The 12,678-nt window shown below is 41.2% G+C and overlaps 1 protein-coding gene across 1 annotated transcript in view; it reads right to left on the bottom strand.

Annotated features, from left to right (window-relative positions):
- The window catches only part of KIF5B (kinesin family member 5B), a 39,848-nt gene extending 36,808 nt beyond the window's left edge, over window positions 1-3,040 (bottom strand). Inside the window, exon 1 of the mRNA XM_019731491.2 lies at window positions 2,463-3,040. Coding sequence (XP_019587050.1) covers window positions 2,463-2,588 — 126 coding nt within the window. The 5' untranslated portion in view covers window positions 2,589-3,040. The remainder of the gene's footprint in view (window positions 1-2,462) is intronic.
- Between the last annotated feature and the right edge of the window lie 9,638 nt (window positions 3,041-12,678).

Below are 12,678 nucleotides of genomic sequence, written 5' to 3'. Positions count from 1 at the left end.
AAGCAAAAAACAAAAACTTATTCTTTAAATTTCGATTTAACTACAAGACTGTACAAACGTTTAAAATAATTCAGTTTCAAATTCTGTATTGTAATTCCTTCTTAAACTATTTATTTTGAATCAGGATCAAGATCCATTAAAACAAATAAACCATGAAGATTTTACCTAGTGACGTTCTAATTTCACTTCTCCCAGCAGCCCTTATAAATTCCCAAATAACCTTTGAAAAGTAAAATAATTCATTTCAAAAACTGAACAAAAATGAGACCTCAGAGTAATTAATGACTTGCTATATGCAAAAGATTAGTTCCTGAAAATAATGAACTGAACATGTTGCCTTACAAGTCTTAAGGCTTTGTCACTTGTTTGTAATGTATTTTTCCTTATACATTTAAAAAAAAAAAAAAAAGACTAAAATGCTTGCCAGTTTACATAAAGGCCAACTTAACTGTTCATCGCTGATTCACAGCTCAATCATCTATCATTTCTAATATTATCATTTAAATTTATTTACATTACTAAGGAAACATAAGAAACTTATAATAACTTTATCCAAAGGAAACGACCTAGCACAAATGTGCTTCCTGTGGCAATTGTTTTCTTTTCACTCTTTCCTTGTATTTTATGTCATATTTGGGCGGTATCAGAAGGTTGCCTTCTAACCTAATCTTCACATTTTGTGAATCCTAAATTCCAGCATTAAAAAAATGCATCTTGGTAATTCTTTAAGATTTGTGTAAACACAAAAAAGAATTTTTGGAGAATTAAGACATTCTTAATATAACTCTAAGGAAAACAGCTTTCATGTGTCAACCACTGTTGAGACTGAGTAATCACAAAAACTCTGAGAAACTAGTAGCCTCATGTTTGCCAACTTACAACCCAGGCCTTACAAGCCTCCTCTGATTCCACCTAAAATACTCCTATATCATCCTAAAGGAAAAGGAATCCTACTTCTGTGCTTAACTTCTTGGCCTCACTACAATGTCATTTACAGCAAGATATTTTTTTGTGGACTTGTTAACAAAGAACCAGCTTGACAGTCTTCACACAGCAGTAGGTAGCAGTTGTTAGTAACCTAATGACTTGTTTGTCAACAGCCTAACAAGCAACATGGAGCAACATTCATTTTCTAGACCTGAACTTCGGAAACTTTCACATAAAAACTCTTAAAGAACTTTAGTCCTGTCTGATATGGCAATGCTTTTAATTATCACTGTCCCATCTCCTGTTACCCCTGTCCTATTTCCAAATTAAACTGTCCAAATAATATGCTAAATATGCAATGCCACTAAAAAAACTTAATATTAAAATTTCATGCCATGATAGCAATGTAGAAAAAAGTTCTGCCACATTGCATTACCAACAAAGAATTTTTAGTTAAGTTCACTGTTCTGTATGCAGTATCTTAATATCCATTTTAATCTTCTTGAACTCAAAAACAAAAAAACACACCGACTTTACATTTTGGTCTCCCTGACAATGATTCAGCCAACTCTGACTATCTTATGTTTTATACTTCAAAAGGACACTATCCTCAGGATTACTAAAATCAACTTTTTCAAGGTAGACCTTAGTTGTAGAAGGAGAAATCTAATACTAACCAGAAATCTAGTTTTATTGGTTAAATTTTATCTGTTTTTAAAAGCTTGCTTTTATAATACTGTCTGATATACGCACAAAAAATTAACTTTTTTTTACCCAGACTGTTACCCGATAAAACCTAGTTAAGAGTGTGAGAGTACGGCTACTTCTGGGCACTTGACCCAATCTGAATTAGCGACATCTGTACACAGTACTGATCACTGCGATTTCAAAAAAAAAACACCTATTTCTTTTTACTCGTATAGTCCTCTATTAATCTTTTTCAGTTGTTTAACAAAAAGCAGATGGGTAAACATTTGAAGTACAGGTATATTTGTAGTTGGGTAGCTTTCCCTCCTGCCTCGGGGTTAAACAATATGGTTCAACTCGTAGTTATATGTTGCTACAAATCTAAGTATCTTTACTATTTAAGGTACAGTAGGGCTGATCTCATAGCTCAACGTTCCTAGCCCAACTTTAATTTTACATATTTTATGAATGGTAAATTGGGGGTAGTCCAAAACCCCGACAGCCATCAGCAACAGTAACTGCGCACACACATACACACACACAAACATAGGCAAATATACACTAAACTTGCTCCCCAGTTTCTCCAGCGCCCCAGGCGGGGGAGTGTCCCAGACTTAGACCCGGCGCCTCCGGTCTCCGGGCACCGAAGCTCTGGGTGGGGGCGATCCAGGAACGGACGCGGAGCTGCGCAGTCTCCCTGCCCCGGGTTGTCCGAACCGGGAAACTCCACTCGGAAGGATTGGGGACACCACTGCTCCCTCTATATTCTGCACACCGCCACTTCCCTGAACTCCAGCCCAGCCAGGCCTGAAGGGGCGGTGCCGGGGGAGGGAGCGGAGGTCACTCACCGCGATCATGACCGTGTCTTCTCCCTGAAACTTAGCGATGTATTTATCGCCGCGGTTCACTTCAGACTCGTTGAGAGGTCTGAAGCGACACATCACTTTGATGTTGCACTCGGCCGGGTCCGCCATCTTTCTCGTTGCCGGGGCCGGAGGCCGGGAGCCACTCCCCGCCGCTCAGTCTGGGAGGAAACGGGCCCGAACTGAGGGTGTAGGGTCGCGAAGGCCGAGACGATCAGCAGTCCGCTGCGTCGCGCTTCTCCCGGCGGCGGCAGCCGGGAAACCGGGACTCGAAGTGTGGGAGCCGGCAGCCGTCGCCCTGAGGCTCACTTCCGATCCATCATGGCAGCCATGGCGGCGGCGGCACCGGGTGGAGCGTCCGCGGCTCCTCGGATTCTGACTCTCCGGCCTAGGCAGGTGCGGGGTCCGGAGGGATTCTGAAGGCCCGGAATGCGGCCCCCTCCCTCTCCCTTAGACAAAGCAGGCTGGGCCCACCGTCTCCCCGCCCAGCGATGTGCTTGCCGGCTAGCCGGCTGCCACCCGGTCACTCCTAAGGCCGCAGACCCGCGACCGGGCGGTGGGATGGGCGGTGCGTGAGGAGCACAGCGCAGGCGCGGAGGCCCGGCCGCCCCAGCGACCAATCCGTGCCCGCGCCCGCGCCGGGCGGTGCCGCCTCCTCGCCGCGGCTCTCCGCCGGTCGGCAGCAGAATCAAGTTACAGGGGCCGCTCCAAGGCAAGAAGTACCTTTGGTCATCTGGCCACTGTTCCCACTAGCGTCCCGCCGCAGAATTCCCCCAAGGCAGATGCACTTAGCTTTCTTTTCTGTAGGGGACAATGGATTTGTTAAAACTATGTTGTCGTTTGTTTAAATAAAATACTATATCCTAATAGGGAAGTGGTTGCTTTCTGTTTGGTCTGGAGATAACTGATTCCCAGCCCGCCTTTTTAGAGCGCTTTGCCAGAAGAAGGAAGATTTGAATGAAGGGGGTTGGGACATGGCTCTCTGGTTTAAGCAGTTGCTCTTTCTTGAGAGAGTGGGTTGGGGAGACAGGAATATGAAAGAAAAAGGAAGTTTCTTCTAAGGAATGAAGAAGGTTGCTGAAGAAATGTAGAAAAAAGGGTGAGGTAGCAGAAGGCTCTCAATCAATCCGAGGTCCCTCTTCCCCTGTAATACACGAATGAAAATCATCAGTCTCAACACCAGAGGAATGACTGACCTAGGATGTAAAGATGCTTTCAAAGGGCCTGGATAAATTTGTGGATTACATGTCAAGGAAAACCACAGATGATTTTGCCTCCTGCTTTTTAGAAGATGGCTACTATAATGGCTCTTCACATGGAAGTCGCTCTTAAGTGCTGTGTTAGGAGAACTGCAAGATAATTAGGAATCCTTCCTCTGGTTACCAGTTTGTTTGTAAAAGGAAGGATTGGACTATGGAAATCTCCAATGCCCTCTTTCCTTGCCCAATCATCCTAAAACCTCCAGAAATGAATCTTTCAGGATTCAGATTTATTGATTCACTGCAGTGAAGGAGAGCTCACACCAGAGGAACTGTGGGGCATCTCCCCAAACAAAGAAAAAAATACAGTTGTAATGGCTTTGGGTGAAGTGTGGAGTTTAGACAAAATTTCAATGAAGCTGTGATTTGATAGTGGTAAAGAAAAAGAAAACCACAAGTATAACTGCAGAACAGCTCAAACTGGCCTTATCCTGTTCCTAACAAGATGCTGGGTCGTTTTTCACCGACAAGACAACAAAACTGCAAGTCATGCCGCCAAGCATAAGCAGAGGCGAGAATTTTGACCAGTAACACCTGGAACCAAAGTTTCACCCCACCCCTCACAGAACCAAAGGACCAGACATGACTGGAACCTGAACACCAGAACCCTTTCAGAAGTAAAGAGCCCATTGTCCAAGAAGATCCAGTGCTGAAGCCCCTTACCATATCTTACCATAAATGGCCAAGTTCCAAAGTTCTCCAGTTCAGACTTGCCCCACCAGAGCTTCTCTGCACACCAGTCTGTTTCTCTCAACCCCTTAAATATTGCTGTGAACCCTGGGTCAAGGAGACAGATTTGAGTTCTGCCTCCTGTCTTCTTGCATGTTGACCTCACAATAAAGCTTTTGTTTTTTCTTTTCTCAACATCTAGTACCACAGTATTGACTTCTTTGCGTGTTGAGCAGTGAGCCCTTGCTCCATAACATAGGGTTAAAATGGGGTCACTAGTGCTAAAAGCCCAGGATACCAAACCTAGATTTAACACCTGATCGAATTGAAGTTTCAACCACTCCCAGAAACATAATCTTAATCTACCAGTATGGAATTTTCTGGTGAAATACCAGTAAGGTAATCTGTCACATAGATCCTCTCCATTCCCCATAGAAAGAAGAGACAATGTACACAATAAAAACCTTTCCCCTTTTCTTTCCCCAAGGAAAAGATGTCTTGGCCCAAAACTAATCCTTTCTTTTCTTTCACTAATAGCTCCCTTGCCCCACCCTTCTTCCTATAAAAACCTTCCATTTTGTACAACTCCTCAGAGTGCTCCCCCTTTTAGTTGCTAAATGGGGTGCTGCCTGATTCGTGAATTGCTTAATAAAGCCAATTAGATCTTCAAATTTACTTCGATGAATTTTGTTTTTTAACAATAGATTCCAAACAAAGCAGAGCTGCGACATCAGGTCTGGACTATAAGTGGCCTGAAGGTCCTGTTTCCTTGGAAACTACAAAGTTAAGGTAGATAGGAAATGTTGTCTTCAGAAACCCATCCCGAAGCACCCAGCTTGAAAATCAATCAAGGTTGCTTTTCTATGATTTAGAGCAGGGGTGTCAAAACTGCGGCCTGTGGGCCAACTGCAGTCTGCAATCCATTGTTATATGGCCCGCAGCAAATTCCAAAAATATATTTAGTTTACTTAAATAAACCAGGTGAGGCAATATGTACTTCACCTTGAGTGAGTGGCCCGGCTGTTTGTGTATTTTACCGCATATGGCCCTTGGTAAAAAAACGTTGAAAAAAGTTTTGACACACCTGATTTAGATCCTCCAGGCAAGTGTGGGATGTTTTATTCTTACTGATATAATTTCAAAGTTTTTTGATAGTCTATGATTTTAGAAAACAAAGTTTTCAGTAAGTAAGGAAGCAGTAGTCACTAAAAGAAGGAGACTGCGGCAAGTAGCCACCAATTTTCAACCTTTGCAGCAGGATCTCACAAAGGCTCTGCCCTCCGCCCTCTGCTCTTTTCTCTCTGAACTCACTTCAACAATTGCTGGAATCTCTTATCTACAACTCTGACCTTTTCACTTGTGTGACGTTCCCATCTCTCCAGCTGCTTACAGGCCACCTTATTTACGATGCTCTACCTGTGGATGGGGAAAAAGGGGTTCTGTGGAAGGTAACCTCACAAGGTGATCTGATCATAAAATCCTAACTGGGCAGCTCATGGTGGGTAGTCACGCCCCAGGCCTATAACCTTTATTTTGTTTTTTAATTGGGGAATATTGGGGAACAGTGTGGTTTTTTCTAGGACCCATCAGCTCCGAGTCAAGTTGTTGTTTTCAATGTAGTTGTGGAGGGTGCAGCTCACTGGCCTATGTGGGAATCAAACAGGCCACCTGGGTGTTAAGAGCATTGCACTCTAACCAACTGAGCCAACCAGCCGCCCCAGGCCCATAACTTCTTTAGTGAAAGTTTTTAAGCCTGCCCTGTCTATTGTTCTTGTACATCTAGGTCAACACGCCTTTGAAATACCAGAAGTAATATCCCTCAAAGGGGATATTAACACCCAAATGTACATAATCTTGTTAACTATCCTATAATCCAATTCTTGCCTTGCTTTCTCCAGTCTTCCTTACATCCTGTCCTTAATTCCAAACACATAAAAGAAGCTGCAAAACTGTTATTCTCTGGAACATTTGAGATCTTGTTCCCCGGTATATGTCATCAGCTTGGCTCAAATAAATTACAAAACTTCTCCACAGGTTTGGATTTCTTACATCGATAACCTTAACCTCAAATTTAGCATTTTAGAGATGAAATTAATTGTCCCCTATTCCTTACCAATGCTTAATTCCTCTACTCAACTTTCTAGTTTTGATGACCAGAATTAGCCTTCTTTCATACTCCCGGACTAAAAAAGTTACAATCACCAGTAACTCCATTATTTCCTGCATCCCCTATACATGCAAAAGAGAAACATGGTTGTCTGCATTTGAATTTCCTCAGCTTCCACCCCACCATTCTCGTTTGTTCCCCAACTCATAAGATCTGAGGAATGATGGATTTGCAAATTCTACTCCATGGAGCAGAGGTTTGAAAGAGGTGACTCGGGAGATTTCATGGGTGTGAGGAGAGAAAGGAGGTGGATGTGAGTGAAGCCCTGGGAACCCCTGCTGCTCAAGGCACTTGGGTAGCCTTTCAACTCTTGTTTCTTCTTTTCTCCTGCTCAACGGATTCTGGAAGCTAAGACTTTACGAAAACAAAATCCAGAAAGGGAAGTGTCTGCAAGAGCCTTCTGCTTTCAGATCTGACATATACACTTCTGTGCAAGGGAGCACAAAGAGCCTGACTCTGTACAGCCCCAGGAAGGAGAAAAATGCTATGTGAAAAAACAAAGTATTTCTAAAAATTGTCCTGTCACACTAGTGAGGAATAATGGCGTCAGGCAATAGGATTTAAGAAATATTTCCATAGGGAAACAAAAGGTTGCTTTTATAAAACCCAACCCGTTAATCCCAAATTATATTTTTCTTCTAAATATAGAAAAGACTGTGATTATTCAACATTAGCAGTGAAACAGTAGGTTTCCTTGAGAGTATAGTTTGAGACTCATTAACATAACTTTTTATGAAAATGTGAGTGGTACTTGAACCCACACAGATTTAGAATATTAAACATCCACTGTGGAATTGAGCCACCAAAGATGATCCTTGCATGCAATGAACCCTGCATACCTGGATTCACAGTGTTGTGTAACCTCTCTCCTTGAAGGCTGGCCTTTGACTCACTTGTAACCAGCATAATGTGGCAGAAGTGTGACACTGAATGCTTTTTGAGACTAGGTGAGAAGAAGCCTTGTAGCTTCCACTTAGGTCTCTTAGAACACTCTTTCAGGGAGCTCTGAACTGCCACATAAGACCAGCTACCCTGACAACACCATGCTGGAGAGGCCATAGTATATGTAGTCGATAGTCCCAGCTGCTCTCAGCCTTCTATCCATCCCCACACAGGCACCAGATTAGTGAGGGAAGTGACCTTGAACTCTCCAGACCAACATACCCTCCAGTTGAATCCAGCGAGTAATCTCAATTGACAGCTTTGGAGCAGACGAATCACCCAGCTGAGGCCTGCCCAAATTCCTGACCCATAATATCATAAGACGTAATAAAATGATTATTGCTTTAAGGTACTCAATTTTGAAAATGTGTTATATAGCAATAGATAACTGGAATAACCCACAACCTGGAACTTAAAATTTATCTCCTAGAAATGATCCTATAAAATGTTACTTATGGACAGTAGATGTACTTAGATTGGACTATATTTTAGATGAATTATAGTTGCAGGGGGTCCAAGAACATACTACTGTTTATAACATTATTACTATAAGAAAATTTGTTTTATATTTAATGTGAAATGACTTTTTTAAAATGGGCATTTAGAATAGGAAATTATAGTATTTCTCTTTTTCAAATGTGTACAAGAGACACCTGTTCCTTTCCATTTCCATTATCCCATTCTTAGTCTAATGCTTTACTACTTTATGCTTGAATTACTGCTACAGCTCTCGGTCTCTTTTCCATTTGATCATTCAATAAATATGGGTTGAGCTCCTGCTGTGAGCCAGGCACTGAGATAGATGCTAGAGATACAATGGTGAAAAAGACTAAACAATTTCCTCCCATATCCACTATTTTGAATACCATTTTTAGATTAAATTTGCTAAAACATTGCTTTTATTATTACATTATTTCATTGCTCATGAACATACAACCCTTTTTCCTTACTCAAACAGATTCAATTTCCTCTGCTTAGATGCCAAGACCTATTATCATCCGACTTCCCCTTATGGAAATAGAATTTTCCTATTGTTTTCACAGCTTACTTTTTTGACTCTTGGCAACTGGCCTTTTCACTGTTCCCCACCTTATAATTTGCTAATTCCAATATCATATGATCTCTGAATGTCTCTACGTTATGAGCATCCAAATCCTATTTATCTTTCCTCAAGTCCCACCTTCTGCAAATAGTTTTTCAAAATAGAATTATTTCACAGGTGAGATAGAAAACACCTGTATACCACTTAATATCATAGTTTAATTCTTTAGAACATATCTTTAACGTTTTTATCAGGATAACACATTCATAGTTTAAAAGTAAAATTACGAAAAATAAAAAGCAAAAGTTCTTGCTCCACCCACTCCAATCCTCATTTCTGTTCTTCAGGGCAATCACTTTAACTCTTTCAGCAATTTCTTCTGTTATTTTACCTTCATCTTCTAAGTAACATTCTTTTACTGCTTCTTGATTTGTTAATTATTATCTTAATAAGTGACATTATAACTCTTACTCTGCCCCTCATCTGAATGAACACACATTTTCTTCTTATTTTCACAATATATTTCTATCACAATTTTCAGTTAAATTAGTATACAGTGTTTACATTCTAAGTAATTATTATTCACAGCTTAACCAAATAGTGCACTATAATTACATTGCTTAACTTGAGAGAGCCTCACTCTTTACTCTCCGAATCACACGTGAGCTTGCTGCCATCCCATAACCATGTGTGGCAAATAAACAAGCAGCCAGATGGTGAAAAAAAAAATAATAATAATTACATTGCCTATCTTGTACAACTTTTTTTTTTCTGGAGCTAATAATTGCCTCACTTTTTCCCAGTTGTTTACTGCTAACACATTTCAAATCTTCCATTAGAAGTATAAAGCTACTCTTGATATTTTGAAGGCATTTTGTCCATTGTCTTCTAATTCCTGTTGTTGAGAAGTCTGGTTCCTTCGAGTTCCAATCACTTGTATGCAATCTGCATTTTTCTTACAGGTAGTTTTTAATATCTTTTAGTCTATACTTCTCTTTTTTTCTCTATTTTCCATCTCCTTGGTTTTTTGTTCTACTTTTGAAGAGAGTCTCTCAACTTTATTTTCAGCTCTTCTGTTGGTTACTATATATATATATATATATATATATACTATATTATATATAATATAGCATACATATGTATATTATATATGTTACTATATATATATATATATATATATATATATATATATATATATATATTAACCAAAATCTATTTGATATGCTGAATATATATATATATATATATATGTATATATGTATATATATATATATATATATACACACAAAATGGTGGAGGAGGTAAAAGCTGTGCTTACCTTCTCTCACGACCACATCAAAATTACAACTAAACTACAAAATAACCATCATTGAGAATCACCTGAAATCCTGCTGAACCAAAGCCCTACAACTAAGGATGTGCAGAAGAAGCCACCTCGAGACTGATAGGAGGGGCAGAGACGTGGAACAGGCTGGTCCCACACCCATATGTGACCATTAAAAATCATGAGGGGTATCTCACCTGCGGAAGTTAGCTCCAAAGGAGCAAGAGGTCCCAGCGCCACACCACACTCCCCAGGGCAGGATTCCAGTGCCAAGGAGAGAAGTCCCCATAATTTCTGGTTGTGAAGACGAGCAGAGATTGAGGCTGAGTGAGGTGAAGAGTGGCTGTAGTCCCAAGTGCTCCTCTTAAAGGGACCATGCATGGACTTACCAGTGGAATCACTGGCTCTGACCTCCAGCACTGTGGCAGCAGCTGGAGAGGTGACAGGAACATGGGGGAAATGAATTGTCTGACTTCAGGTCAAGGGCTGGAGGGACAGCCTTCTCTCTGACAGAAGAGCTGGCGGAAGCCATTGTTTCTTTGCGGAGCCCTCCCCCTCCCTGTGTACAGACACAGGCAGCCACCATATCTGAGTTTCCGCCAGGGTGGCTGACGCTGACACCATTCGCTTGCCACACCTTCTTGATTCTGATACCTTGCCCCACCCAACTTTCAGGCACACCCAAACTGCTTCCAGTGGCTTTTTTGTACAAACTGCTTGCTTTTACTCATGCTGCAGACTTCCCTAGGGTCTCTCAAAAGTTTGTGGAACCCAGACAAGCAGCATCTGGCTTGAGCATCCCTAAGCCTGGCACTAGCGGCAGCTGGCCTTGGTTTGCGTCTTGGCTTCTTAAGGTACCTCCAAGTGTGGCCATCTGAAGAATGCTTTGTGGATCCTGCCTGATAGCCTGGGGTGGGGCATGGGCTGTGCCTGAATTTGACTTGCAGCAGATCCCCTTCTATGTGTCCCTGGGGCTGGTGCACCCAGTGGCCAGCTTCAAAACGAGCTGGAGCATCACCCAGACACCTCCAAGGATGACACACCCAAGGAGCAGATTGGGCAGGCACCAGAGCCCTGCTGAGGCAGATCCTGCTCTGTAGGGTCAGCTCCTACAGCAGAACTCCTCCACTGTAGTCAAGGCCAGTCCTCACAACCAATGAGCCCGAGGGTCAGTCCCTCACACTGACATGCAAACAGCAACCAAGGCTCACTACAAGAGGAGGACACAGATAAGGGACACACCTGGAGTGAGTGGCTCAGGTGACCAGGAAGACTGTGCCACTGAGACCCACAGAACACCTACTACACAAGGCCACTCTACTAAGACCTGGAGGCATGGCAGCCCTTCCTAATACATAGAAATAAACATAGGGAGGCAGCTAAAATGGTGAGACAAAGAAACATTTCCTAAAAAAAACAGAACAAAGCATCAGAAAAATAACTAAACAAAATGAAGAAAAGCAATATACCAGACACAGAGTTCCAAACGCTGGTTATAAGGATGCTCAATGATCTAAGGGAGAACTTAAAGAGATACAAAACATAAAAATGGAGATAGAAACATAAAAAAGAAAGTCAAAAATAAAAAATACAATAATGGAAATTAAGAATACATTATGGGTAATCAACAGATTAGGTGAAGCAGAGGACTAAATCAGCAATTTAGAAAATAAGGTAGCAGAAAACATCCAATCAGAACAGCAAAAAGAAAAAAGAATCAAGAAAAAAAATGAGGAGTTTATGGGGCCTTGGGGAAACATCAAGTGTGCCAACATTCATATTATAGGGGTAACAGAAGGAGAAGAGAGAGAGCAAGGAATTGAAAACCTATTTGAATAAATAATGACAGAAAACTTCCCTAACCTGACAAAGGAAATAGATATACAAGTTCAGAAAGCACAGAGAATTTCAAAGAAGATGAACCCAAAGAGGCCAGTACGAGGACACATCATACAATGTGTAATTAAAATGGCAAAAGTTAAAGACAAAGAGAGAATCTCAGAAGTAGCAAGAGAAAAGCAGTTAGTTACCCACAAGGGAGCTCCCATAAGACTGACAGCTGATTTCCCAACAGAAACTTTGCAGACCAGAAAGGATTGGCAGGAAATAGTCAAAGTGATGAAAAGCAAGGACCTACAACCAAGATTACTCTACCCAGCAAAGCTGTCATTTAGAATCGAAGGACAGATAAAGAGCTTCCCATATTAAAACAAACAAACAAAAAAAAGCTAAAGAACTTCACCACTACCAAACCAGTATTACAAGGAATCTTAGAGGGACTTCTTTAAGTCCCTCTTACAAATAAATAAACAAATAAATAAAATGAATAATAAAATGGCAATAAGTACATACCTGTCAACAATTACTTTCAGTGTAAATAGATTAAATGCCCCAATCAAAAGATAGGGGAGCTGAATGGATAAGAAAATAAGACCCTTACATATGCTGCCTATAAGAGACTCACTTCAGACCAATAGACACATACAGACTGAAAGTAAAGGGATGAAAAAAGATATTTCATGAAAACAGGAACAAAGAAACAAAAAGCTGGGGTAGCAATACTTAGTCCATACAAAATAGACTTTAATACAAAGACTATACCAAGAGACAAAGAAGGACCTAGTAATCCCTGTTCTGGATATTTATCTGAACAAACCCAAAACGCTACTTCGAGGGGACGTGCTCATTCATATGTTCATTGCAGCATTATTTACAACAGCCAATATATGAAGGCAACCTGGGTGTCCCTGAATGGATGAATGAATAAAGAAGAGGTGGTACATATATACAATTCAATA

This window comes from Rhinolophus sinicus, linkage group LG02, assembly GCF_036562045.2.
Source record: "Rhinolophus sinicus isolate RSC01 linkage group LG02, ASM3656204v1, whole genome shotgun sequence".
Taxonomy (NCBI): Eukaryota; Metazoa; Chordata; class Mammalia; order Chiroptera; family Rhinolophidae; genus Rhinolophus; species Rhinolophus sinicus.
Note: the sequence above shows the minus strand (reverse complement) of the source record. Positions and strands in the feature narration are given on the sequence as shown.